Here is a 22,921-nt window from a genome sequence, read left to right as displayed (position 1 = left end):
AATATACTATATACTTTCTAATCTATACTTAGCTCTGCACCCAGTGATGTCTGTGTCACACAAAAACATTATGATGTATATTGAATCTTTGTGAATTTGTGCATCTGATGACTTGATTAAAATGTCATCAAATGGAGGGAAATGTGATGGAAAAATCAAGTCTGATTAAATGATTCCATGTTACTTTTAGCATTTTACTTAGTTATACTGACAACTTGTACTCAGTACTTTTGAAAAATGTTGAAATGATTGTATGTTTTGTCTTGAAGTGTTTGCAGTTATTGTCTAACAGCAGACTTTCCCACACTGTAGTGACCCAGAGTCAAGGTGCTTATCAAAGTGCTGAAAAGGGAAAAGGTTTCCAGAAAAGGAGAAAAGTGCTGGGAGCAGTAACCTGAGGGTGGAGAATGTTCTGCCCAGCAACAGAAGCTTAGAAAACTAATGTGTGATGTATGAAGTTTAGAACTGCACTTGAAACTCTGTTGATGTTCTTCTCTCTTCCTGGATGTTGAAGCTTCTTTACTGATTCCACTTGAGGTGTCTAAGAGCAGATATTGTCATTTTTAACATTAATAACTAACTGTCAGGTCTAAGCACCTACAACATTTAAAAATCACATACAAGGAAAGAAAGACAAAGGCATTATTCAGTTTTACTCATGAGGAGAACAAGCATAGATGCAAGACAGTAACATCTCCTACTCGCTCTGAAATGCATCTATGTTGCTGCCTCTCTTTTATTCAGTTTAGGGAGGTTTCCTGATACATTCCTTTCTAAAGGGAGAGGGATCACACAGCATTGCACCAAGATAACACTTTGAAATTAAAACAAAGTTCAATGTCGTGTCTGCAGGTGGATGTGGCTTTTTATCTAGCAACTCCTCTCAGAGAGGTTTCCGAAAGGTCCGTGGGATGTGCCTCCTGTTTTTCTCATAAAGCAGAATTGTTAGTTAGACACACACATGCACATGCTGTTTATTAAACAAAGAATATATAAAACTTAAGCTGGCCACTTAAGAAAATACAGAAAATGAGATAACTTTATATACATTTATTCCAACAATAACAAAACACACATTTGTTTCTTTTCAGCTATTTATCTGTTAATAACATAAAGATAATGAGAAACTGTCTATTGTTGCTAAACAGAGTTCAGAGAGAAACATTTCACTTTAACACTACATCAGTTAAACAGAAATATGAATTTCATTTACAGTTATGATGTCCTCAACAGAACTAATGTGCAGAGACAGTTTGTCTTCAGAAGATCTGAAGAAATCAAAAAAGACAAAGTCAAATCCAGGTGGAGGTGGAGGAGGTGGTTGAGTGTGGAGCAGAAGGAGTGGAGGAGTCTCAGTGTAGAAGGACAGAGCAGCAGCAGAGCAGATCCAGATCCACTGCTGATCCTCTGTCAGATCCAGAGGATCACACAGGGATGATGGTGGACTTGACATTGTGTCTGACAGTGGAGCTGTTCTCAGAGCAGTTCAGACTGCAGCACTGAGAGTCATCTCCACTTCTTCTGATTCCTCTGTCAGTCACTGCTGGATGAAGCTCTCCTCTCCACTCTACCTCCCAGTAACATGGTCCAGTCAGAGCCTCTCTGCACACAACATGCTGCTGCTGCAACATCTGGATCATCAGGACACAGAGAGATCATCGCTTCCTGCACAGAGAATGAGAGAGAACAGAGGAGATCAATGATGTTTCCAGAGACTCACTTCATCATCTGTCAGTCAGCAGAGGTTCTGGTCTGTACAAAGACCACATGGTTACTAAATGGAACCATGGTTCTTTGATTTGCAGGCTTCAGTCAGACTGATCTTAGAGCTGTGACAAAGATGAAACTGATCAATAGTTTAGTGTTGAAATCAGATCAGATTTGAGGAATGAGGACCACTGTCTCTATACATGTTGTGAGGCTGTCAGCTGGAATCCAGCTTTATTTCCTGTCCACATGAAGACAACAACAACAGTCGTCTTCACATCAACTCCAACACTGTTCTCTCTGTCTCTGTCTTTCTGTCCAATCCTGAAGCCTGTCCCCATTCTCCTCTCACAGCTTCACTGAGGAAAGCAGCCACTGAGAAGGTTGGAGCTTTACAGGAAAAACTGGATCTTTGCTTTGATACTAACTGGGTTTAGTACAATACTGCTGAAAGCAACATGGACTGACTCCAACCATCTACTGACCTCAGAGTCTCCAGTCTAAAGTGTGGACTCTCCACAAGATCAGACAGAAGCTTCACTGCTGAATCCTGCAGCTTCTTGTATCTCAGGTCCAGTTCTCTCAGATGGGAGGGGTTGGACTTCAGAGCTGAGACCAGAGAATCACAGCTGATCTCTGACAAACTGCAGCGACTCAATCTGAATAAAGAATCAAATATGTGGATCAAATCATTAGTAACAATCAGATTTGTCCTAATCAATGGTGTTTTCTCTAAAATGAACAAAACTAAAAATTATTTTACTACTAAACTATTGTGAACAAAAACTATTTGAATCCCAAATTACAGATGTTTCTTGAAAACTTTGGAAATTGTTCAGCAGAAATGTGAAATAAAAACAATTTGCACTTTATGGACTGAAACATGGAAAAACAACAGTTTGGTTCTTTAAACATTTTTCAACTCATTTAAAAAGAAAATTCACGACTCTGAAAAAAATACAACTGATTTTCTATGAACAGAATCAGTGATGACAGCTCACTGATATGAACTGAAAAGAAAGAAATAATGTTTTATGTTCATTGAGTTTATTTCAATTGATTTTTTCCAAAAATATTAGTTGATATTTAAAAGTTCTGAAGGTTTTATTTAAGTGAACTCACAGAAATAAGTATCACTAAACAAATAGTTTAAGTTTTAGTCCAATATGACCTGATATCTCATGACAAAATGCAAACACGAAACTTGATTGATGATTTTGAGGAATAAAGACTCAACAGTATCAGTCAGTGAACTGACCTCAGAGTCTCCAGTCTACAGTGTGGACTCTCCAGAAAACCACACAGCAGCTTCACTCCTGAATCCTGCAGCTTGTTGTCACTCAGGTCCAGTTGTCTCAGATGGGAGGGGTTGGACTTCAGAGCTGAGACCAGAGAATCACAGCTGATCTCTGACAAACTGCAGAAACTCAATCTGAATAAAGAATCAAAGATGTGGATCAAATCATTAGTAACAATCAGATTTGTCCTAATCAATGGTGTTAGAGGGACTTTGTCCTTGTGTTATTGTGGATCATCAGAATGTCAGACTTCTACAGACATCATCCAAATGTCAGCACAACATTCATACACCTATTCATGTCAGCACTGATTCAGAACATGCTGCTCACCTCACTCACATTTCATTACATTTGTTTTCAAACTGAATGTGATAAAAGTCATAAAGACTTTAGAACAGTTCAGTTTTATAATTAAACATTTTTGTTTCACTGTCAATATGATCAAATAAATACAAACACCATTAGTGTCAGAATGTCATTATTGTTACATTGTTAATTTAAACAAATATTCATAACAACGATTCTGTTTATTGTTGTTATAAAAATGTATTTAAATGTCAGAACTAACTAAACATTTTCTAGTTTATTGAGAAACAGTGAAAAATATGAGTGTTTGAGTTCTGAAGGTTTAATTTCAGTGAACAAACATTTTCCTCACAACTCACTGAAATTAAGTGAAACTGAAGAAACAGGTTTAATGGAGGACGAAACTATTTCCCATATGATGTAAAGCTGTCAATCATCTCCTGTTGCACTTGATAGTAGTTGTGGAATGTTTGGAGGATTTCTTTCCTTTTCTCTGCACCTTCCAATCCCACTCTGCTGCTCCTCTCTACATTTATTCCACTCAAATCAAACAGGATCAACTGTCTCTGCTTCTTGACACAGTTGGCAGTTGGATGCTTCTTCATTAGCTTCAGTCAACTATTTAGTGCTGTGTGTCCTGTTCTTAACCTGCTGATTCTTCTCTCCTCCTTCTATTTGCTCCAAGCTGATTCTCTGTTGCTGCTTTATACAAGTGTCTTCAATTATAAGTCTGACAATCAAATGACATCTTCACATTGGATTTTTCGACACTTTCAAAACTTCCTTTCAACCACTGAACAGTTTCAATGCGATTTGACCTCAGAAACATGAACCTGTCTGTACTTTATTGTCACCACAACTTTCACATCATATTAATCTCAGCACACAACTAAAAAATGGTGTCTGACCTCAGAGTCTCCAGTCTACAGTGTGGACTCTCCAGAAAACCACACAGCAGCTTCACTGCTGAATCCTGCAGCTTGTTCCAGCTCAGGTCCAGTTGTCTCAGATGGGAGGGGTTGGACTTCAGAGCTGAGACCAGAGAATCACAGCTGATCTCTGACAAACTGCATTTGATCAATCTGAATAAAGAATCAAACATGTGGATCAAATCATTAGTAACAATCAGATTTGTCCTAATCAATGGTGTTTTCTCTAAAATGAGCAAAACTAAAAACTATTTTACTACTAAACTATTGTGAAGAAAAACTATTTGAATCCCAAATTACAGATGATTTCATGAAAACTTTGGAAAATGTTCAGCAGAAATGTGAAATAAAAACAACTTTATGGACTGAAACATGGAAAAACAACAGTTTGGTTCTTTAAACATTTTTCAACTCATTTAACAAGAAAATTCACCTTTGTGAAAAAATACAACTGTTTTTCTATGAACATCAATGATTACAGCTCACTGATATGAAGTAAAACAACAAATGTTGTTTGTCTTTATTCATTTTAATGACTTATTTTCCATAATATATTAGTTGTGATGATTCTGTTTATTGTTGTTATAAAAATATATTTAAATGTAACAAGTAAAAATTTTATACAGTTTATTTAGGAACAGTGAGAAATATAAAAATGATTTTTTTTTAAATGTGAAAATGAAATTTTTAAGTTGAATTAATTACTTAATTAAAGTCGTGGATTAAATATATAAAATCTCCAACAGTATCAGTCAGTGAACTGACCTCAGAGTCTCCAGTCTACAGTGTGGACTCTCCAGAAAACCACACAGCAGCTTCACTCCTGAGTCCTGCAGCTTGTTGTAGCTCAGGTCCAGTTCTCTCAGATGGGAGGGGTTGGACTTCAGAGCTGAGACCAGAGAATCACAGCTGATCTCTGAAAAAATGCAGCTCCTCAATCTGAATAAAGAATCAAAGATGTGGATCAAATCATTAGTATCAATCAGATTTGTCCTAATCAATGGTGTTTTCTCTAAAATGAGCAAAACTAAACACTATTTTACTACTAAACTATTCTGAACAAAAACTATTTGAATCCCAAATTACAGATGATTTCATGAAAACTTTGGAAAATGTTCAGCAGAGATGTGAAATAAAAACAATTTCCACTTCATGGACTGAAACATGGAAAAACAACAGTTTGGTTCTTTAAACATTTTTCAACTCAATTAACAAGAAAATTCACCTCTGCGAAAAAAGTACAAATACTTTTTATGGATCCAAATCAGACATCATACAGTATATGATTTACTTTCTGATCTGTTACATTTCCCAATATTATATTGTGTTTAAATCTCATAGTCTTTATTTCATACAGCATAATTATCAGCTGATAGGATAAGAAGAAATAAAATAGTATCACACTGTGTCATATTCAGGAAGTGAACACTGAAACGCATCATTTCTATTCTGCACAGTTGGTCTGATGATAAAACAAGAAACATTCAACTTTAAAATGCACAAACCCCTTTTCCAGAAAAGTTGTGACACTGTAAAATGCAAAGAAACAGATTTGAAACCTATTTGATTCTAAATAGTACAAAGACATGTTGAAACTGAAACATCTGATTGTTCTGTATTTGCCAGAAACATATTTCTAAAAAGTTGGGACAGAGGCAACAAAAGGCTGGAAAAGACCAACAACAGCAGTCAAGCTGACACAACAACACATCCTACACAATCAGGGGCCACTGCATCAAGAACACACATGTTTCTGTAGTGAAAGTCACTGCGTGGACTCAGGAACCTCACAAATCCACTGTCAATGGACACAGTTTGTCTCTGGGAAGAAACACGATGCAGAAACTCTGTCTCCTCTGAACTCAAGCTCATTCAAAATGGACTGAAGGGAGGTGGGAAAGTGTCCTATGAGACATTCGTTTGGCCAAATTTCAAAGAAAGTGCTTTAAAGTGAATGACAGTGTAGCTTTTAGTACGGTGGCCCTGAGAGCTCAAAGCACTGCAATTTGAGAAACAAGCCAACAGCCACCACACAACCAAATGAAGAGCTTTTTTTAAAAAACACACATGATTACACACATGTAATCGAAGAAACTAAGTCCACAAGGTCTTAATCAGATGGTTGTCACTGTTCATGTAAAGGGGAGGTGCAGGTCATCTGGGCTCCTGTGTTGTGTCTTATTGCAGGACATTTCTATACGTCCTTGTGTTGTGTCCAGACCATATGAGCGGTGAGAATCTCTGCTCCCCACTCAAACCCACACCAGGCCACTCAGCTGATTGTCCCTCAGATTTCACCCACTCTGTTGGGTTTTTAAGAGAGAGGCGTCTTTGTGCTGCTACTTATAAGAAGGGAATGGGTTGCTTATTTTTGTCTTATCTGGCTCATCGTAGTTGACTTAACCAAAATTCTAAAGATTAGTTCAGCAGTCAGCAGACTTTCTTTCTAACTTTTCCATCAGTCCCTAAAGAACATATGTCTGTAAGTACGAAGTCTATTAGGTTTAACAATCGTACCATATGCTGGTCTTAAGATGGTTTAGTTTGTGATTTATCTGTAATTACTATAAAACAATACAATGCTAATTGCAGTAGCATGTCTATGGGATTTTCCATGTATGTTAGCATCGGGCTAATTTAACGTTAACTGCTAATCATGCTAAATGCATTTCTGTTATACATTTTGATTTGTAACCAGCCTAATTTGTTTCTTTTATTGACTTTGTGTGTATGTAAAATGAAACTATTTGTAACACATTTATTTTCTATTTCAGTTTCACAGTGCTTTCTTCAAAGTTCTAAACTCAAAAACCACGTGCTGAGTGTTAACTGAAGGGACCTGTTAGCTATCTGTCAAGCTAGAGGCAACTCTCCACACCAGTGAGGACAGAATAGTCTTTTTAAATTCCAACATGAATCTTTACTCACTGTAATAATGATCATCAACAGTTCACCTGTATGAACTTGAAGCTCCCTGTTTAAAGTACTTCAGAAACTCCATTATTGAGCTCACAGTGACCAGTTGCTTCAGGCTCGACGGGTGAGTGGAACCAGTGCAACACTGGAGCTGGTTCTCTGTTGGGTTTTGTTCATTTTCACATTTTCTCAAATTACAAGGTTCATTTAGACATAACTGCAGGTAACTGGTTGGTTCCAGTCCACAGTAAAGCAGCTGGTCCTGTTTGTACCCAAACACATAGTTTGGATGAAAAACAGCTGATGCAGCACAGTGGTTAACATGTCCCTTTTTAAAAATGTGCTGCTGGCATCAAATTCAAGATGAGCAAATATTAAAAACAAACAAAAAACAAATGTATCAATTTCAGTATTTGATATGTGTCTTTGTTCTATTTTATATACAAATGATTTGCAAGTCATTGCATTGTCTGTATTTTCATTTTACACAGTGAACCAGCTTTTACTGGAAACTTGATTTGTAATTAATTAACTTCAGTTGTGGTGTAAAGATCTAATTAGTATCAGTCAGTGAACTGACCTCAGAGTCTCCAGTCTACAGTGTGGACTCTCCAGAAAACCACACAGCAGCTTCACTGATGAATCCTGCAGCTTGTTGTAGCTCAGGTCCAGTTCTCTCAGATGGGAGGGGTTGGACTTCAGAGCTGAGACCAGAGAATCACAGCTGATCTCTGACAAACTGCACCAACTCAATCTGAATAAAGAATCAAAGATGTGGATCAAATCATTAGTAACAATCAGATTTGTCCTAATCAATAGTGTTTTCTCTAAAATGAGCAAAACTAAAAACTATTTTACTACTAAACTATTGTGAAGAAAAACTATTTGAATCCCAAATTACAGATGATTTCATGAAAACTTTGGAAAATGTTCAGCAGAAATGTGAAATAAAAACAATTTTCACTTCATGGACTGAAACATGGAAAAACAACAGTTTGGTTCTTTAAACATTTTTCAACTCATTTAACAAGAAAATTCACCTCTGTGAAAAAATACAACTGTTTTTCTATGAACATCAATGATTACAGCTCACTGATATGAAGTAAAACAACAAATGTTGTTTGAATTTATTCATTTTAAATAAAATATTATTTCTGATGATTCTGTTTATTGTAAAATGAAGTTTGGAGTTGAATTAATTACTTAATTAAAGTTGTGGATTAAATATATGAAATCTCCAACAGTATCAGTCAGTGAACTGACCTCAGAGTCTCCAGTCTACAGTGTGGACTCTCCAGAAAACCACACAGCAGCTTCACTCCTGAGTCCTGCAGCTTGTTGTAGCTCAGGTCCAGTTCTCTCAGATGGGAGGGGTTGGAATTCAGAGCTGAGACCAGAGAATCACAGCTGATCTCTGACAAACTGCAGCTCTTCAATCTGAGTAAAGAATCAAAGATGTGGATCAAATCATTAGTAACAATTAGATTTGTCCTAATCAATGGTGTTAGAGGGACTTTGTCCTTGTGTTATTGTGGATCATCAGAATGTCAGACTTCTACAGACATCATCCAAATGTCAGCACAACATTCATACACCTATTCATGTCAGCACTGATTCAGAACATGCTGCTCACCTCACTCACCTCTGGAATTATCAGACAAACATCAAATCACATCTGACAGACTCAAAACTTCCTACAATACTTTGACTCATCAGTGAAATGGATCAAACTTTAAAGAACCAGAACTGGTCCTGGTCTCTGTCCTGCAGATCAGCTCAGAAAATCCAAAACTAAACACAGATTCAACTGAACAAAAACTATTTGAATCCCAAATTACAGATGATTTCATGCAAACTTTGGAAAATGTTCAGCAGAAATGTGAAATAAAAACAATTTTCACTTCATGGACTGAAACATGGAAAAACAACAGTTTGGTTCTTTAAACATTTTTCAACTCATTTAACAAGAAAATTCACCTCTATGAAAAAATACAACTGTTTTTCTATGAATATCAATGATTACAGCTCACTGATATGAAGTAAAACAACAAATGTTTGTCTTTATTCATTTTAATCACTTATTTTAAATAAAATATTAGTTCTGATGATTATGTTTATTTTTGTTATAAAAATATATTTAAATGTAACAAGTAAACATTTTTATACAGTTTATTTAGGAACAGTGAGAAATATACAAATTATTTTTTAAATCTGAAAATTAATTAATTACTTAATTAAAGTCGTGGATTAAATATATAAAATCTCCAACAGTATCAGTCAGTGAACTGACCTCAGAGTCTCCAGTCTACAGTGTGGACTCTCCAGAAAACCACACAGCAGCTTCACTCCTGAATCCTGCAGGTCCCAGTTTCCACTCAGGTCCAGTTCTCTCAGATGGGAGGGGTTGGACTTCAGAGCTGAGACCAGAGAATCACAGCTGATCTCTGACAAACTGCAGTTGATCAATCTGAATAAAGAATCAAAGATGAAAGTTTAGAAACAAAGTTCCTGTTTGAAACCATCAATGTTTCATCATCTGATCAGAGCTGAGATCTTCAACAATATATTTGTGTCTTTCTTCTTCTTCATGTGGACAGTCCATGTTGTCTTTGTGAAGACAGAAGCAACAATCTGATCATTAGTGAAATGTTAGTGTCTAAACTCTGCTAAACACTAACTTCAACCTCTTGTCTGCTCTTAATGATCAAACCTTCAAACTAAGGTTTTTCTGTGTCTGTCTTCAAACACTGCACAGAGACAGACAGGAGGAACTTTGTCGTCACACATTTGAAATGTCACTATAGTGGATCTCACAGCACAGCTGCTGTCATTCACCTGGATTTGGCTTCATGTGATCAGACAATGTAGTGATTGGAAAAAGATCCAGTTTGTCTGCAGCAACACTTTGGTCGTCCTCAACACACATTTGTCCTCCCTGCTCTCTCATGTGTCTCTCACATGTCTTCACACATGCAAACTATTTCCCATATGATGTAAAGCTGTCAATCATCTCCTGTTGCACTTGATAGTAGTTGTGGAATGTTTGGAGGATTTCTTTCCTTTTCTCTGCACCTTCCAATCCCACTCTGCTGCTCCTCTCTACATTTATTCCACTCAAATCAAACAGGATCAACTGTCTCTGCTTCTTGACACAGTTGGCAGTTGGATGCTTCTTCATTAGCTTCAGTCAACTATTTAGTGCTGTGTGTCCTGTTCTTAACCTGCTGATTCTTCTCTCCTCCTTCTATTTGCTCCAAGCTGATTCTCTGTTGCTGCTTTATACAAGTGTCTTCAATTCTAAGTCTGACAATCAAATGTCACTTTCACATTTTTACATCGGATTTTTCGACACTTTCAAAACGTCCTTTCAACCACTGAACAGTTTGAATGTGATTTGACCTCAGAAACATGAACCTGTCTGTAGTTTAGTGTCACCACAACTTTTACATCATATTAATCTCAGCACACAACTAAAAAATGGTGTCTGACCCCAGAGTCTCCAGTCTACAGTGTGGACTCTCCAGAAAACCACTCAGCTTCACTCCTGAATCCTGCAGGTTGTTGTCACTCAGGTCCAGTTCTCTCAGATGGGAGGGGTTGGACTTCAGAGCTGAGACCAGAGAATCACAGCTGATCTCTGACAAACTGCAGCTCCTCAATCTGAGTAAAGAATCAAAGCTGTGGATCAAATCATTAGTAACAATCAGATTTGTCCTAATCAATGGTGTTAGAGGGACTTTGTCCTTGTGTTATTGTGGATCATCAGAATGTCAGACTTCTACAGACATCATCCAAATGTCAGCACAACATTCATACACCTATTCATGTCAGCACTGATTCAGAACATGCTGCTCACCTCACTCACCTCTGGAATTATCAGACAAACATCAAATCACATATGACAGACTCAAAACTTCCTACAATACTTTGACTCATCATGAAATGGATCAAACTTTAAAGAACTGATCAGCTTTGGTTCCAGACTGTGGTCAGCACTGATTTGTGCTCCTGAAACTGATCCAGTAAAGTCAGGTCTCATAAGAGCATCAGACTCTATCAGTAACTTGACAAAGATACAAACCTTTTCAAAATCAAACCATCATGAATCCTTCATTCCTCATGTTGCTGAGCTCCTATCAGACATGTTGGATTAAAACAACTTGTGCTTGTTACTTTAAATGTCTCATTTTTAACATGGGTGACACATATTGTTCTGGCTTTTCTATTGCTTGGGAAGCCTAAAGTTTGGGCGATAGAAAAGTATTTACAACTATCCTTTATCAATGGTTCAGAGAAAAAACACATGATGCATGGTATCCATCCATTTTAGCATGTGTTGTCATTTTCAAACCACTAGAGAACAAGAACACGATTTACCTTCTATTTCTAACACACAGTGGGTTAGATTACTGTTCTTATTCAGAGGTTCAGCTCATCATCTATCATCATAAATGACCAGACTGAGTTCAGCTTCCTCCTGAATCCTCTTTCTAACTGGGTCAGATGTTGGATGTTCTCTTCTCTGATCCTAAATGGAACCTAGTACCTTTCTGTACAAACATGTCTGCAGTGTCACATTTCTGCTCCTGGTTACTGGTTGTGTCTCTACACAAAGTGACATCATTGTGTGACAGGAAGCATCATGCACAGGTTCAAGTGTCACCTGATGATGGAATCAGATGCCACTAAAGACATGAAGAGTTCATTTGCAAAAACAAATTTTGACTGTGTTCAATTTTAATTATTAAATGTTCTTTGACATAAACCAGCAGGTAAGTTGTGAACAATTACAACAAAATCCACCATTAACTGGTTGATTCCAAGGTCAAAGCGACCAAACCACCAAAATCCTGATCATATCCTCAGTAGTGGAATTTAAAGAGCTGCTACAAAGGTTCACTGTAGCTCTGATTCATACTGAGACGACATTCAGCCTTTGGTTTTTCTCAACAACACCAAAAAAACAAATCATCTACAAGCTTTTTATACTTTTTCCAAACTGCAATAAAAACTCCAATCTGGGATTTGTTCATTCACTTTGATTTATCTGACAAAAGGACAAAGAAAAGATTTTTCACTGTATTTTGTAAATTGAAGCTCATTGAGAAAAGACAAAATAAGAGTGAAAAGTGAAGAAAAGTCTGACGGTTGTGGATGATTCCAGAATGAGCAACTTCATTGGTAACAGGCTCAAAGGCTCAGTCTCTACAATCAAACATGGCTCGTGGCTCAGCACAAGTTGAAAAATGCAAGTTTGCAAAGAATTGAGCTCTTTCACCATCTCCACAACATCACAGTGGGAAAAGATTCAGTGCATAAAGGCCAAAGGCAGAAACCACTGTTGAATGTGTGGAACCTTCCAGCTGTCAGGAGACAAATGTCAGAGAAACAAAGTTTCATCTTTAACACTTGAGAAAAACTGGCCTTTCCTTAAGTTCATGGTCCACTACTAGTGCAGACAAGGTACTAGTCCAAGGCCCAATCAGACTGTCAGCCTGTTCCTCCTCAGCACCACTTTCCTTCAAGTACAGTCTGCAAACATGGAGACATCTGGACTTATTTCACTTTTCTATGTGGACTCAACTTAAAGTCCCACATAGTGTTGAGGGATTTGACCTGAGGAAATGGTTTTCACATTTGTGCTCAGACAAACTTAGAAACTAATGAACCAAACCAAACCTGAACATTCACTTATGGATTTAAGATGGAAAACTGACCTCAGACTCTCCAGGACACAGTTTGGATTCTTCAGTCCAGAACAAATCAGCTTCACTCCTGAATGCTGCAGGTTGTTGTCACTCAGGTCCAGTTCTCTCAGATGGGAGGGGCTGGACTTCAGAGCTGAAGCCACAACTTCACAGTGAGTTGCTGAGAGTCCACAGTCAGAAAGTCTGTGATCACAGATAAGAAATATTATTAATATTTAAATTTTGTAAAGTTTATATTTTCTCTGTTTTGATCACAAAGCAGAATGAGATGGAGGCAGCAGCTAAATGGTCTAAACTGATCCTCTATAACACTTTTCGACATTATGGAGACACAAAGCAACACACACACACACACACACACACACACACACACACACACACACACACACACACACAGGTCCATAAGTATTTGAACAGGGACACAGATTTCATGGTTCTCGTTCTCTGTCCCACCACAGTGGATATGAAGTGAAACCATCAAAATGTGCTTAAAGTGGAGACTGTCAGCTTTCATTTAAGGCTTTGCTCCAAAACATTAGATGAACAGTGGAGGAACTACACACACTTTTATTCACAGACCCCCAATTTTAGTGGCTCACAAATATTTAGAACAATAAATTGTCTTTTTTAATATTTGTTCCAAATCTTTTCAAGTCAAAAACCCATGAACATCACCAGATGCCGGGTTTCTTCCCTGGTGATGCTCTGCCAGACCTTTACTGCAGCTCTCTTCACTTCAGCTTGGTTTTTGGGGGCTTTGCCTTCAGTTCCAAGTTGAACTGGATTCAGGTCAGATGACTGACTTGGCCATTGAACAACATGAAACTGTGGAGCTTTGAGTCACTGTCCATCTACACTGTGAAACACTGTGAGCAGATAATAAAGCTCTGAACACGTGAGAATTCATCCTGCTGCTTTTGTCAACAGTCAGAGAAAAAGTTCCTTTCCAACAGTTCTACAAACACCATTTCTTCATCAAGTGACAACAGATTATGATCTGTTCCTTTAACGAATCAGTTGATCCAAATAAAGTCCATCTGTAAATCTGATTCAACATTTTCTACCAGACAACACAGCATCATGTCAGCAGCCTGCAGCCCAGCTCCTCATGACCATGTAACGTCCACCATGATCCCAGGTTAGAACAGTCTTATCTCAGTAAGCTGTGTGACAATTTACCACTGGCTCTGTTTCTCTAGTGTTTTTAGACAAGTTATTATTCATTTTGGAAACAAAAGCTGCTGCTACACTTAAATATGTTAAATATGTTGCTGCTACTTTGTCTTATTGGATATAACAAACACCTGTGGACTCAACACAAATCAATACAGAAATACAGAAATGCATAGACCCCAAAAACCAGTTTGTGTAACAGCTTAAATTACCTGCTGCCACCAAGACTGAAGAGTCTGTGCTCTCACATAAACTTACCAAGTCCAAACTCCTAAGGTCCATAGTCTGAACTTGTCCTATTCTAGATTGAGAAATGTCTTAAACATCTTAAACCCAAATGTCTTTAGTTTACAGAACAGACACATTTGACTTGTTGTTCCAACATCTTTTATGTGTGTTAAGTGTGTCTGATCACATCTGGACTTACTGAGCCTTTCTGCAGTTCCTCACAGCTGGGATCAGTCTCCGTCGTCCCTCATCTGATGTGTTGTACTTCTTCAGGTCCAACTCATCCAGAACCTCCTCTGACATCTGCAGCATGTAGGCCAGAGCTGAGCAGTGGATCTCAGAGAGTTTTTCTGATCTGTTCTCTGACTTCAGGAACTCTTGGATCTCCTGATGTACTGAGTGGTCCTTCATCTCCATCAGACAGTGGAAGATGTTGATGCTTCTGTCAGGAGAAATTTTATCACTGTTCATCTCCTTCAGGTTGTTGGTGACTCTCTGGATGATGTCTGGACTGTTCTCTGTCTGACCCAGCAGACCTCCTAAGAGTCTCTGGTTGGACTCCAGAGAGAGGCCATGAAGGAAGCGAACAAACAGGTCCAGGTGACCATTTTTACTTTGGAGAGATTTCTCCATGACTCCACTTAAAAAGCCAAGTAAATAAATTCTATAGTGTTGATTGTCTTTCCCCAGGAAGTCCTCCAGTACCCTTCTCTTCCTGTTTGTGTAACAGTGGAAGAAGTAAACTGCAGCCAGAAACTCCTGAATGCTCAGATGAACAAAGCAGTAGACTGTTTTCTGGAAGATCACACTCTCTCTTTTGAAGATCTCTGTACAAACTCCTGAGTACACCAAGGCCTCTGTGACATCAAGACCACACTGCTCCAGGTCTTCTTGGTAGAACATGATGTTTCCTTTCTCCAGATGTTCAAACGCCAGCCTCCCCAGCTTCACAAGAACTTCCCTGTCAGCCTCCATCAGCTGCTGTGGACTGGTCTCATGTCCCTCACCATACTTGTTCTTCTTCCTCTTGGTCTGAATCAGCAGGAAGTGTGAGTACATGTCAGTCAGGGTCTTGGGCAGCTCTCCTCTCTGCTCTGTAGTCAACATGTGCTCCAGAACTGTAGCAGTGATCCAGCAGAAGACTGGGATGTGACACATGATGTGGAGGCTCCTGGATGTCTTGATGTGGGAGATGATTCTGCTGGACAGCTCTTCATCACTGAACCTCCTCCTGAAGTACTCCTCCTTCTGGGCGTCAGTGAAGCCTCGTACTTCTGTTACCCTGTCGACACACGTAGGAGGGATCCGATTGGCTGCTGCAGGTCTGGAAGTTATCCAGACCAGAGCCGAGGGAAGCAGATTCCCCTTGATGAGGTTTGTCAGCAGCACGTCGACTGATGACTTCTGTGTGACATCAGACACAACCTCACTATTGTTGAAATCCAGTGAACGTCTGCTTTCATCCAGGCCGTCAAAGATGAACAAAAGTTTACAGACAGCCAGCTGCTCTGCTGTGACCTTCTGTAATGTTGGATGGAAAACATGGAGCAGCGTGAGAAGACTGTACTGCTCATCTTTGATCAAGTTCAGCTCCCTGAACGAAAGCACAACCAGCACACTGACATCTTGGTTTTCCAAGCCCTCTGCCCAGTCCAGACTGAACTTCTGCACCGAGAAGGTTTTTCCAACACCAGCGACGCCGTTGGTCAGAACCACTCTGATGTGTCTCTGTTGGTCAGGTAAGGCTTTAAAGATGTCGTGGACCTTGATTGGAGTGTCATGGAGGGTCTTCATCTTGGAAGCTGTCTCAAGCTGCCTCACCTCATGTTGGGTATTAACCTCTTCACTCTGTCCCTCTGTGATGTAGAGCTCAGTGTAGATCCTGTTGAGGAGGGTTCCACTTCCTGTTTCATCACTTCCTTCAGTCACACATTCACATCTCCTCCTCAGACTGATCTTATGTTCATCTAAAACCTCCTGCAGACCAACATCTGCTGAACGACAAGAAACTGTGTGAGAATAAAGAAACAGAATCTGGTTTGTTCTTTGTGTTACCAGCAAAAACAAAGATGTTTAAGAGTCAGATTTTTATAATAATGAACACAAAAATATTAATATATAATTAAGTATAATAATATATTATATATAATCACTGAAGAAAACCAACAAAGTCTGAAGTGTTTCAGAATATCTAACATTAAAAAGTGTCTAGTCCTACTTTGTACTGTTCTGGATCTTTTTCCACACTGGGGACAGGAGGAGTCTCCTGATGAACCAGACTGGTCCCAGTATGAGCTGATGCACTGTCTGCAGCTGGTAGAGACTGGATCCTTCACGACGTCCTGACACAAAGCACAGCAGGACAGCTGCTCCTCCACAGAAACATGAGTCCTCTTTGTGTTTCTGTGGACATCAAACACAAACTCACTCTCAGTAGATGAATTTTAATATAAGCAGATGCATTGACTTAGTTGAAGCTTTATTGTTTTACAACTGCTTGTAAATCAGACTTCAGTCCATTCAAATGAGACATTTAGCTACTAAATGTCTCTCAAGTAGCTGTGAGTCATTTCAAAATTCTACACAAAACAGCACAGACATGTCTCAGAGTGGACTGAGAGCTGTGCTTTAGAAATAAAGGTACAAGTGGAGAATAATGAGGCTTTAAAAAGCAGAAATCCATCAGAGACATCAGAGGTCGTTGGTTTGACACAATCAACAGTTCAACAGCAGCTTTTCACAGGAAAAGTAGAACACAGCAAATGAGCTGATGAACTGAGGAGCACATGTCTTGTGGATGAGTGGAAACTCAGAAGACAAACCTGAGGAACAGTGGACATCTGTCTGATGTCCCTGAGTTACAGGACACAACTTTAGAGCTCAGCAGGAAAACTGTCTCCTGTAGTTTTCAATGTTTTCATTCAGCTTTCTCATGTATTTGTGTTAATATGAAATATATCTTACAGGGACGGCAGTGGCTCAGGTGGTAGAGTGGCCGCCCCGTCCCTGGGTAAGACACTGAATCCCCCTCCCCAGCCATGCAGTGCTGCTCACAAGCCTGGTAGAAATTGGGGAGGACACTTGGTGTGAAATCAACATGCAGACCAATGATCTGCTGTGGAGACCCTGAACTTGTGCTTTCTGGACTGTGACAGCACAGTACGGTGGTAGAGTGGTTAGTGCTGCTCTGTCCCCCCGTCCCTGGATTGAATCCATCTGTCGGCTGGTTACAGATGATGGATGGACTGTGACAGTAAATAATACAAAGTACAAACTACAGGATTTAGTCACAGTAGACCTAAGATTTCTACATCATCTGCACCATTTCAAAAACTAAATCCACCTCCAATCTTATAATTGATGTGTAAACAATCCAGGTGGTTTTCACTGTAAATCTGAAGTCCAAGCACTTTGTCCTCCACTGTGACATGTTACAGTAACAGCATCACTGCAGGGACAGGAAGAAAACCCACACGTTCATTAAGAAGCTGGTTCTATTATTGGATGGACTCCTGCTTCATTAGACACTGTTTCTGAGAAAAGGACCAGAAGGAGAAAACAGACCCTACTTCAGTCTGAGGATCATCCTCTGTGTGGTTCTTCACAATCTGAGAAGTGTGATGAAGAAACCTATGAAGAGGTTTAGGAAACCTGATGCTGAACTGAACCCAGTGTTTCCCAATGTTCCTCCTCTAACAGGCTGTTTATGAACAGAATATTTCTAATTATCCAGATTATTTCAATGATCAAAGACAAAGCAGAAATGTGTTATTTCCATAAAAACTGCATTATAATAAAAACAAGTTGAACTGATTCTATTTCAAACTGTTTTAAATCTATGAGGCCACAAACTGGAACTGACCGTGTGTAGTCTGATAGAAAACATCATTGATTTTTGCATCTGTGTGGACTTGGTGTGTGTGTCACTGCTCTGCACTGTGAACATGATATGAATCCAGTTTCAGGTCTGTGTGTCTGTCTCACCATGGGACACAACACACAGACAGTCTCACTATAGTTGTGAGGACACTCAGTGACATAAATCCCTAACACAAACCCTAAAACACAGTCTTGTCCCTTTGAGTTGTGTGGACCTCCACAAATGTCCTCACAACAAAGGTACTGAAACAAAATGTGTCCACACAAGGCAACAAAGAGGAGCAGACAAGACAAATGTGCACTTCAGTTGTGTTCATACAAAGTCCTTCCTGCAGGGTTGTGTGGAGGTGTGACCATGTTTGTTAGTGTTTCAGAACGTAACCGCTGTGTAACCATCAGAAAAGAGCGTTTGATTTCTCTGATTTAGGGATTTGTTCTCACTAACGCTGCTCCCTCTCTTCATTCACTCACTATGTCTCTCTACCGCTGCATGAGACTCATGTTCTAGGACCAGGTTTTTATTTCATCTGTTTTCTCTTTGTGTTGTGATGGTGGACACACACGTTTCCTCTCTGGGGATCAATAGAGTTTTTAAACTAACTGCAGAAGAAAGTGTCTCTTACTTTGTGTCTGAGGGTCCAGGTTCAGGACTGAAGGTTGGAGGTTCCCTTTTGGACCAGTCACTCTTCATGGACAGACAGCTGTGTCTTGCAGACTCTGTTCTGTCCTCTTCCTCCATCTTGTGGACGTCAGTCAGTCTGAAAGATAAAGCAGTTCCACTGACTGTGAGACAAGAACAAGAACCAGGTCAAACACTGAGAAACGGAGAAACCAGGAAGTGAAACACACACTGTAATAAAAGCCGACTGTCAGTTTTATTGGAATCTTTGCTCCATTTCTTGGTTAAATGTAGTTGTAATTTTTATTATTCAGCCAATCAGGACTTTGTGTTCACAGATTAATAAACTGTTCACTTCCTAAAACGTAGAGAACAGGAAGTTCTGGTTCTGGTTCTATACATCTTTATAGTCTTGACTTTATTGTGTAAAGTGCCTTGAGATGACTTTGTTGTGAATTGACGCTAGATAAATAATAAATAGTTGAATTATATTATTAAATATTCAGAAAAAGAGTCTTTAAAAGGAAAAGTTGAAATTATTGAGAATTTCAGTTTGAATGAAAATAAGGACATCAGACTGAAACACAGTATAATCACAGGTCCAAAACTATTTCAAAGAGATTTCTCTTTAGTAGTTCAAATATATTTGTAAAGGTGGAGTCTGAACTTTTTTCCACTTCAAGTTATGGATAATACCATCCCAGTAAGACTTCACATGAGGAGCAGTTACAGGAAGTTTTCTGTCTTATTGTCTTGTGACTGACTGGGAAACACATCTTTCCTACATTGGTTTGTCTGGGATCAATATCTGAAACAGGAGCAGAGACAGAAAATCCTTTGAAGAAACCACCTATTTTAGAAAAGACAGAAGAGGGGACAGCATCCAGATCGAGTTAGGATCATGTAGGAAACGTTTCAGCCAGTTGATTTTGAAAAATCAAGTAAATTCATAGCACCACACTCCCCTTTGTTCATTAATACAGACGTCCTAATATAATGAATTCTCCTCTTCCAAACTAAATCCAGGAACATTGACAAACAAAGCAACACCTGATTAAATTGACAAATGAAACAGCCTTAACAACACAAACCAGGACCAACTATGACAAAAAGTTGCATTAATGTGGCAATTTCATACCAATCTCCTTTAAATTGTGCATGAACGTTCGGTTAGTCTGCTGAGTAACAGCCAGTACCAGCAGTACTCACACAGCTTCCCAGAACACAAACAGATGAATTGGCCTCACTGTTCCAATACTTTTCCAGTTTGGACAATTTGTAGAGACAAAGACATGTGTCTTTGTCAGTTAGTGGCAGGAGACGACCGCTAACATGGACATTTTCCATTTTCTTGTTCTAGATCCTTCTCCATCGTCACCATTCAGACACTGGGAGAAGATGAGTTATTTATAGAGGGATTTCAGTAAAAGCACAATCAAAAGAACAATCAGTACTATTGGTAACCTGTGATCTTTGTGATCATATGGATCAATGAGACCTGGTCCAAGTGCACACACTGGGGGACTCACAATAAAGGTCTTTCAGACATGTCCAGCTGGTAGCAGACCCCAGGGTAGACCCAGAAGACTCTGGAGAGATTCTAGGTTTCACCTGGACGGGAACACCTTGGAATCCCACCGGAGGAGCTTGAAATCATTGCTGGGAAGAGGGACACCTGGACATGCTGCAACCACAACCTGACTGTAGAAGTGCAAAATAAGGGACAATCATCAGCAACATGTTGATTTGACACTTCACTGTCCAGAAGGCCTGGACAGTGAAAGACAAACACTGACTGAGGTTTTCCAAAGCATCTGATGACGTCTCAGTAACAACAAGTCAGATCAGTTGTGAAGACACAGGATCAGGATCAGAATGTGTAACACTGAGCACATACTGCAAATCACTGCAGACACTGAGACGCCAAAATCCAGGCTCCAAAATCAATGTCCAATATCAGCTTTCATAGAAACACCTTGAAATCCTGTAGAGCAAAGGGAAAAACCTGCAACAGCCAATGAGAGCGAGCTGACAGCATCAATAACTGGATGTTGTGCATGTGTCAAACTTTACTTCCTGGTTCTCTGTTTGTTGTCTTAGAATAAAAATACAAATCTGTTCTGTTTGTGGATTCTTATGTTTTTTTTAAATCAATTGAGAATTGAAAGTTTTCCTCCTCCTCTCCACTGATCCCACAATTGTCACCACTGTATGACATTAACTCTGTGTTTTCTCCTGTAGTTGTCTTTGTCCTTCTTTGTCTCCCTCTCTCTGTCCCTTTCTGCAGGTGTCCCCAGCTTTAGAGCTGTGTGTTTTCCAGTGTGCAGCTACTGGTCAAACCAACCTGCCAGATGTTTTGTTGCTCTTTTCTTTTCTCTCTCCACTTTCCACTCACCCCAACCGGTCAAGGCAGATGGCTGCTCACCCTGAGCCTGGTTCTGCTGGAGGTTTCTTCCGTTAAAGGGAGTTTTTTCCTCCACTGTTGCTTAGAGCTTGTTCAAGGGGGAATTGTTGGGTTTTCTCTATACATCTTTATAGTCTTGACTTTATTCTGTAAAGTGCCTTGAGATGAATTTGTTGTAAATTGGCACTAGAAAAATAAAGTTGAATTGAATTGCTGCCTTTAGCAACATCAGAATGTTTCTGACATCAGTAACATAACTAACAAATAATTTCACAGCAGATTAACTGTCCATCATTCCAGGTTTTCTTTAGTTAAACCTGCAGATTCACTGACATCATCATTTCTACTGACAGACACTTTCTAAAGCTGGTTACTGGAAATCTGTGTATCATGCAGCAGCAGAGTAACCTGCTTTCTCCTCCATCCCACTCATTTGTGAAGCCTGGATCACAGATTTGAACTGTACAGTAACAGAAAACGTGTGTTAGGAACGTTACAGCGCAGGGGGACAGAAAGGACAAAGGGAGACACATGCTCAGTTGGACAGAAAGAAATGTACCTGAGGAAACCAGAAGCTGGTTCCTTCAGTCCATGTGAACACACTCACTATTCTGAAGAGCAGGAGAAGTTTTCGGAGCTTTTTGTAACAACAGCCCCCTCCTCTCTTCCTCTATGGTCCTCACAGACTTTGACAGTCAAATAATAATATTGCTTGATTAACACTCACCCTGCTTCAGCCTTCACTTTTCCTCGTCCTGATCTGTCGACATAAAATGAAGATTCTAATTCCGCTTCTAAAACTCAGCTGTAAACAAAGTTTTTAAAAATGGCGTCTGAACCAACTACGCACTTTCTGTTTATTTGCTGCGTTTTGAACCATCGGAAATCACAAACGTCCAAGTTTATGCAGTTCCACGAGTCACGCCGGAAATGTTACAATCACCATGTCTAATTGGAGGGTAGTTGTTTTATCTTCTCTTCTTCTAATCATAGATTTACATCAGACCTAATGTGAAAATGTGCAGTTTCAGCAGAGCTGCATTAATTTAGTCAGATTTAACACAAAGGTAAGTTTAAATATCATTTACTCATATGGCTTAGACCAGACTGAGCCATTTGTAAACGTCCTGATCTCCGATGAGCTTTGAAAGCACCATCTCATATTCAGTTACTGGAAATCACGAGTTGTTTTTTTTTTTTAAATGATCTTTATTAAGATGTTGAATACAAACACAGAAATAAACGTGGTGCAGAAAGTCCAGTATATTAAATGAAAATTGTAGAAGTACATTTACATTCATACAACTAAAACAACACAAAGCCAGGTTATTAAGTTAAACATTAAAGATTAGCAGTGAAGCAGAATGATCACAGTTATTCAATATGAAATGTGATCAAATGTAGTTTGTCACTGTCAGCTCTGTTAAATATGACATTTTCTCATTTCAGGGAGAGAATGAAAACAGAGGAGAAAACAAAGGTGGATAAATTCTCCAACAAACTTTTACTTCCAGTAAGAGTCTCACTGGAGGAGTTCATGGTTCTATCAAGTCTTGTAAAATAATGTAAAATGTATTATCTTGCAGACATAAGAATTAACACTATCAGTCTAAATTCCCCTGTTTGTCTACAATCTTAGGAATTACAGCTGCTTTTTTCCAGCTGTGGAGACTTTCTCTCCTCACAAACTTATATAAATCTGGAAAATGTCTTCAAATGTAAAGTTGTTGGATCATAATATAACAAAGGTCTGA

At 39.1% G+C, this 22,921-nt stretch overlaps 1 protein-coding gene across 8 annotated transcripts in view; it reads right to left on the bottom strand.

Annotated features, from left to right (window-relative positions):
• Nucleotides 1–22,029, bottom strand: part of LOC137124436 (uncharacterized) — a 274,410-nt gene extending 252,381 nt beyond the window's left edge. For 5 of the 8 annotated variants that reach the window (XM_067499386.1, XM_067499397.1, XM_067499387.1 and 2 more), the window contains exons 1-13: nt 21,895–22,029; nt 20,293–20,464; nt 18,768–18,902; nt 16,484–16,668; nt 14,465–16,274; nt 12,874–13,047; nt 10,646–10,834; nt 9,447–9,623; nt 8,420–8,593; nt 7,737–7,910; nt 5,006–5,179; nt 4,220–4,393; nt 2,966–3,139 (exon numbers count right to left, since the gene is read on the bottom strand). In XM_067499386.1, coding sequence (XP_067355487.1) covers nt 2,966–3,139; nt 4,220–4,393; nt 5,006–5,179; nt 7,737–7,910; nt 8,420–8,593; nt 9,447–9,623; nt 10,646–10,834; nt 12,874–13,047; nt 14,465–16,274; nt 16,484–16,668; nt 18,768–18,902; nt 20,293–20,312 — 3,560 coding nt within the window. In that variant the 5' untranslated portion in view covers nt 20,313–20,464; nt 21,895–22,029. The remainder of the gene's footprint in view (nt 1–2,965; nt 3,140–4,219; nt 4,394–5,005; nt 5,180–7,736; nt 7,911–8,419; nt 8,594–9,446; nt 9,624–10,645; nt 10,835–12,873; nt 13,048–14,464; nt 16,275–16,483; nt 16,669–18,767; nt 18,903–20,292; nt 20,465–21,894) is intronic. The other 3 variants (XM_067499391.1, XM_067499392.1, XM_067499381.1) reach the window with 2 other exon arrangements.
• Between the last annotated feature and the right edge of the window lie 892 nt (nt 22,030–22,921).

Source organism: Channa argus, chromosome 3, assembly GCF_033026475.1.
Source record: "Channa argus isolate prfri chromosome 3, Channa argus male v1.0, whole genome shotgun sequence".
NCBI lineage: Eukaryota > Metazoa > Chordata > Actinopteri > Anabantiformes > Channidae > Channa > Channa argus.
The sequence above is the reverse complement of the archived record's forward strand: the minus strand, read 5'-3'. Positions and strand labels throughout refer to the sequence as shown.